Genomic DNA, 4,739 nt, shown 5'->3' on the forward strand with positions numbered 1-4,739 from the left:
TTAATATTTCAACTAAAATTTAATATTATCTAAGAAAATGTTAGCGTTAAAATTATTCATAATAATAAGAATTTAAACATAAATTGTTATTCTAAATCTTACCATTGTAGTCAAGATCCGGGAAAAATCCATAAATTATATCAACCTCGAAAAGAAGGAAAAATAGAGGGGTTTTGAGTTTTTTTTTAAAAAAAATAAGGGAAAATTATTAAAAATGGCAAAATAGGCAGCTACTTGTTCCCTCATAAGTCCCATCGTGCCCTTTTGAGGGACCCCTCTGTTCTCCCTTCTCTCTTTTTCTCTTTGTTGCTTCATCTTTCTCCTTCCCTCACAATCCCAAACATCTGAAGAAGAAGAAACCTCAATGAATCCACTTCCTTCTTTAAACCCACACTTCCCTTCTTCTTCTTCTTCTTCTTCTAACTTCATGTTTTTCTTCATTTGAAACCTTGGAATCCTTGTTTGTTTTCCCATTTCTTTTTAAGCTTTAGTTATGGTGTTGGATCTTAACTTGAGTGTTGTTTCTGATGGTGGCGATAATTCAGTACAGATAATGGAGATGGAGGCGTTCGGAGAAAATGGCCGTATTGGTTTTTCCGGTTATAATAGAAACCGATTGGATAGTTCCGGGAGCATCGGTTCCTACGTCGTCAACGCCGACACCGCAACCACCGGCGGCGACGAGGACTCCTCTTCCAGCGCGGCTGCCACCGACACTTTCGCTTACACCTTCGGCATCCTCAGAGCGCCCCAGCAAGAAGAAACAGAGAATAACGACGGGGCAACCACCTCGCTTTTCCCGGTCGCCGTCGAGCGAAATGGCGGGAAGTCAACGGAACCGCTGCTGAAGAAATGGCTGGATCTGGGTGGGTCCCGAGAAGCTCTGTTGTACCACGTGGACGGCGAGGGAGCCGCGGAGCAGAGGATCCTAACCCATCAGCAGCAACAATGTCAACAGCAAGTTCAGCTAAGGCCACAAGTAAAAAAGAGTCGTCGTGGTCCCCGTTCGAGAAGTTCTCAATATCGTGGCGTCACGTTTTACCGTAGAACCGGACGTTGGGAATCTCATATTTGGTTGGTTTATATATACATATGCAATATTACAGATTCATTTGGCTTAATCTACTGTTTAAACTTTTTTCCATTTAGTTTTTTTCCTCAATTGGGTATTTCTTTTATGGTCCTAAAATGCCAGGGATTGTGGGAAACAAGTGTACTTGGGTAAGGAGAATTGAAACCGTGATCCTTTTTTTTTTCCTTTTTGAAGCTTAAAAATGGTGGGTTTTAAATTTTGATCTGGGTGTTCTTTCTTTCTAAACAGGGGGATTTGACACAGCACATGCTGCAGCAAGGTAAAATTTGTTCTCTAATCAGATAACTGTTAAAAGTTTTGGGGTATACAATTTTTGTTTGAGGGTTTTCACAGAGCATATGATCGAGCGGCAATCAAGTTTCGAGGAATTGATGCGGATATTAATTTTGATGTTGGCGATTATGATGATGATATTAAACAGGTTGGGAATTTGGGGTTTGATTTATTGAATTTAATATTTGCTTTTGAGAATTATACTCTTTAGTTAAATTAACCATTCGTTTTGTTTTGTAGACGAGTAATTTTACAAAAGAAGAATTTGTGCATATCCTTCGTAGGCAGAGCACTGGTTTTTCAAGAGGTAGTTCCAAATACAGGGGAGTTACATTGCACAAGTGCGGCCGATGGGAAGCTCGAATGGGGCAACTTCTTGGCAAGAAGTAAGAATCCTTTGCTAATTTGTGAGTTGGATTTTTTATTTAGTTTTCTGATTATGTTACCAAATATAATTTTGGTATATGTTAGGATAGAGTGTGGGGCATGATTCTCCAAATATATGAAGAAAACTTGACAAAAATTAAAGCGATTCCGTGTTGGATGCGTACTCATATCTGACACTAACTCTAGGAATCAATTGACATTGACTTAGGCTAAAATTGTATTATTATATTGGTTGATATGTTTTAAGTAATTACATTAATCTAAGAAGTTGAAACATGAATGAATTGATTGATTCATAGTAGTAATTGTTTTGATTGGGCTATTATACACTCCTTTCTGGCAGGTACATATATCTGGGTCTATTCGATAGTGAGATTGAAGCTGCAAGGTCCTTAGATTATGAATTCAAGTTTCTCTCGTAACACCGAGAATCAAATGATTTCGAAACCTGTTTGATTTCCAACTCTACTTGTCTATGTTATTGTTATTTGAAAATCAGGGCTTATGACAAGGCTGCTATAAAATGTAATGGTAGAGAAGCGGTCACCAACTTCGAGCCAAGCACGTATGAGGGGGAGCTCATCTTGGAATCTGAAAACGGAGGTACTCTTTCTACTTCTAGAATTGTCATCTCTCATCTCCACATATTTATAAACATTTTTTTTGCATTAGTTTACCGTGAATTGTTGATCCTCTTGTTACAGACCAGAATGAAGTTCTTGACTTAAAATTGGGCATTGCGCCCCCCTATACAACCAATCATCAAAATGATGACGAAAATTCGAGCAACTCTGCTCTCCAGCATGGCTATGATGGTCTGCCTGTTGTGAGTGGTCCAAGGGTAATGTTGATTACGTCCCCTTAAAAAGCTTATATCAGTTCACTGATTGAAATATTTCATTAATTAAACACCTTATATTTGCCCTTTTCAGTTCGAGAACTCTGCTCCTGTAACAATGAGGGTTCAACCTACTCTCGGCCAAGCAATGGTATTCAAACAAGTTCCGAACTGGAATGTCGCAAATCCCACTTTCTTTCCAGTTTATACGGTAAGGCCAACATTTTTTTGGTCGATTCCTGATTTCCACCGGCAATGAACTAATTATAGAAATGAAAGTGATAAGTTTGAAGCAAAACTATTTCTTACCCGTAATTCGAAACAACCGTAGTGTTTGATGCAATGAATCACCTTATTATAGGTTGATTTACTATTTTTTTTTTCACAGGAAAGAGCAATAGAGAAGAGGACAGCGGTAGATTCCCCACCACGGCAAATCCAAGGACCTTATTTTGGGACAAATGAAATGCCACTCTTCCCTAGTGCAGCATCATCAGGATTCTCATCTTCAATAATTACTTCCCCATCAGTTGTTGCCGGCCAACATCAAATACCTAATACAAAGTTCCTCCACCACCATTATACCCCCGGGATCATGAACCCGAACCCGAACATCTCCCATTTCTACCGCAGAACCGAAAGGTAGAATATGACTTGGCCATTGCCACCTTTATCTACTCCACTATTTCCGTAGGCAAACCGATGAGAGTAGAAACTGAGTTGTGGGATGCAGGCTTATAACAAGGGCTATGTTCTACTTGATTAATCATGTTTATTTTTTCTCATCAAACTATTAGCTAATGTGTGATGCGGTTGAAATGAGAAATAATTGCCTAGTGGCCGTTGTTTATCGTTTTGTAATGGCTTAATGAAAACACAAGTGCCTAAATTGTATTAAAAATTTACTTTTGTTTTCTAAATAATTTATTGTTAAAATATCTATCAATTGTTTTCTACGATATATTTTTAGGTATCTATTATTATATTTTTTTAAAAAAATTAAAAATATTATTTCCCCCCTACATCGTCCCTTCTCCCCCCAATCTCCCACCTTTGACAGCGAAGGATCACCGGATCACCATCGATGGTGATAGTTGTGTAATGCATGAATAGTTGGAGCCATTAGAATCATAAAAAATCAACAAAGGAAAATCTAAAAATCCGACAACCCTTTCTAGTGTTTTCTACGACAATCGATTTAGTTTCACAATGGGTGAAAAACTAGGTTATGATCGTAATGACGAGATAGTTCTAATGTTGCCAACTGATACAACCATGGATTGACTGTAGAAGAAATAAGTTATTTTAAAATATATATATATATATAATATTAATTTTTAAATTTTTTATTTTAGATATAATTTAAGTAATTATTTTTGTATGAAGCCTTTTCTAATCTTTGTTCTATCTATATGTAACAGCACATATGTTCAGGTTTTTGTAGGGTTGCGTGGTTGGCAGATAGGGAAAGCAAAATGTACGGGTTAAGTTCACTTTGTGGCTTCTTATTTCAGCCTCTACCCAATGTTTTTTTGTTTTGGTATTTTTCATTTATGCGTGGGGTTAGTAAAGAAACAAAAATGACTGCGTTTTTTTTAATTTAGGGGATTATAAGTTGTAATATATATTCTAAAGACACAATTATTTGATAATGAACGTTTTAATATCCTGCAATTGCAGTTGATGATATTCGAACATGAAAACTCTAGCGATAACAATTATACATTTATCCACTAAAATAACTTAGTTCGTACACTGATATGAATTTTTAAAAATAAAATCAAATTTTAAAATCAAATTCAAGGAGACATATATAGTATGAAGGAAAAATTTTAGAACGAATGTCACATATTAGAATGCACTATTAATTTTATATTTTATAATTTTAAATTTTTATTAAATTATATTAAAATAATATTTTTGAACATTAAATTTTCAAAACTTATATAATGGGCAATAAATTTTGAATTTTATTACAAAATGGATACAGTATCTTTAAGTGACATTAAAGGAGTAACATAATATATTAAATTAATAAAAAAATATTTATTTGACCACTCAATTGTATCTAAAATTTTATTTTTATGTTTTCCAATATTTTTAAATAATAATTTGAAAATCAATATATATATATATATATATATATAT

The 4,739-nt window shown here is 35.2% G+C and overlaps 1 protein-coding gene across 2 annotated transcripts; it reads left to right on the forward strand.

The window, feature by feature from the left end:
* Positions 1-216: 216 nt before the first annotated feature.
* LOC120135450 (APETALA2-like protein 3) lies at positions 217-3,470 on the forward strand. 2 transcript variants are annotated; one of them, XM_039151713.1, is made up of 10 exons: positions 217-1,074; positions 1,196-1,221; positions 1,322-1,352; positions 1,427-1,514; positions 1,607-1,752; positions 2,097-2,141; positions 2,253-2,356; positions 2,458-2,594; positions 2,686-2,802; positions 2,980-3,470. In XM_039151713.1, exons 1-10 carry the CDS (start codon positions 494-496, stop codon positions 3,235-3,237), a joined length of 1,533 nt encoding a protein of 510 aa, XP_039007644.1. In that variant the 5' UTR covers positions 217-493; the 3' UTR covers positions 3,238-3,470. The 2 variants fall into 2 exon arrangements, with proteins under 2 accessions (XP_039007644.1, XP_039007646.1); XM_039151715.1 differs by lacking the exon at positions 2,097-2,141.
* The last annotated feature ends 1,269 nt before the right edge of the window (positions 3,471-4,739 follow it).

The sequence above is a fragment of the Hibiscus syriacus genome, unplaced genomic scaffold, assembly GCF_006381635.1.
Source record: "Hibiscus syriacus cultivar Baekdansim isolate YM2019G1 unplaced genomic scaffold, ASM638163v2 tig00110610_pilon, whole genome shotgun sequence".
NCBI classification, from domain to species: domain Eukaryota; kingdom Viridiplantae; phylum Streptophyta; class Magnoliopsida; order Malvales; family Malvaceae; genus Hibiscus; species Hibiscus syriacus.

What these genes read in the sequence shown, in the direction of transcription:
- LOC120135450 (XM_039151713.1), top strand. Translation starts at nt 494, where the DNA reads ATGGTGTTGGATCTTAACTTGAGTGTTGTTTCTGATGGTGGCGATAAT. An exon ending in CGTTGGGAATCTCATATTTG is followed by an intron (nt 1,075 to 1,195) that starts GTTGGTTTATAT and finishes CTAAAATGCCAG; the next exon opens with GGATTGTGGGAAACAAGTGT. An exon ending in CTTTCTTTCCAGTTTATACG is followed by an intron (nt 2,803 to 2,979) that starts GTAAGGCCAACA and finishes TTTTTTTCACAG; the next exon opens with GAAAGAGCAATAGAGAAGAG.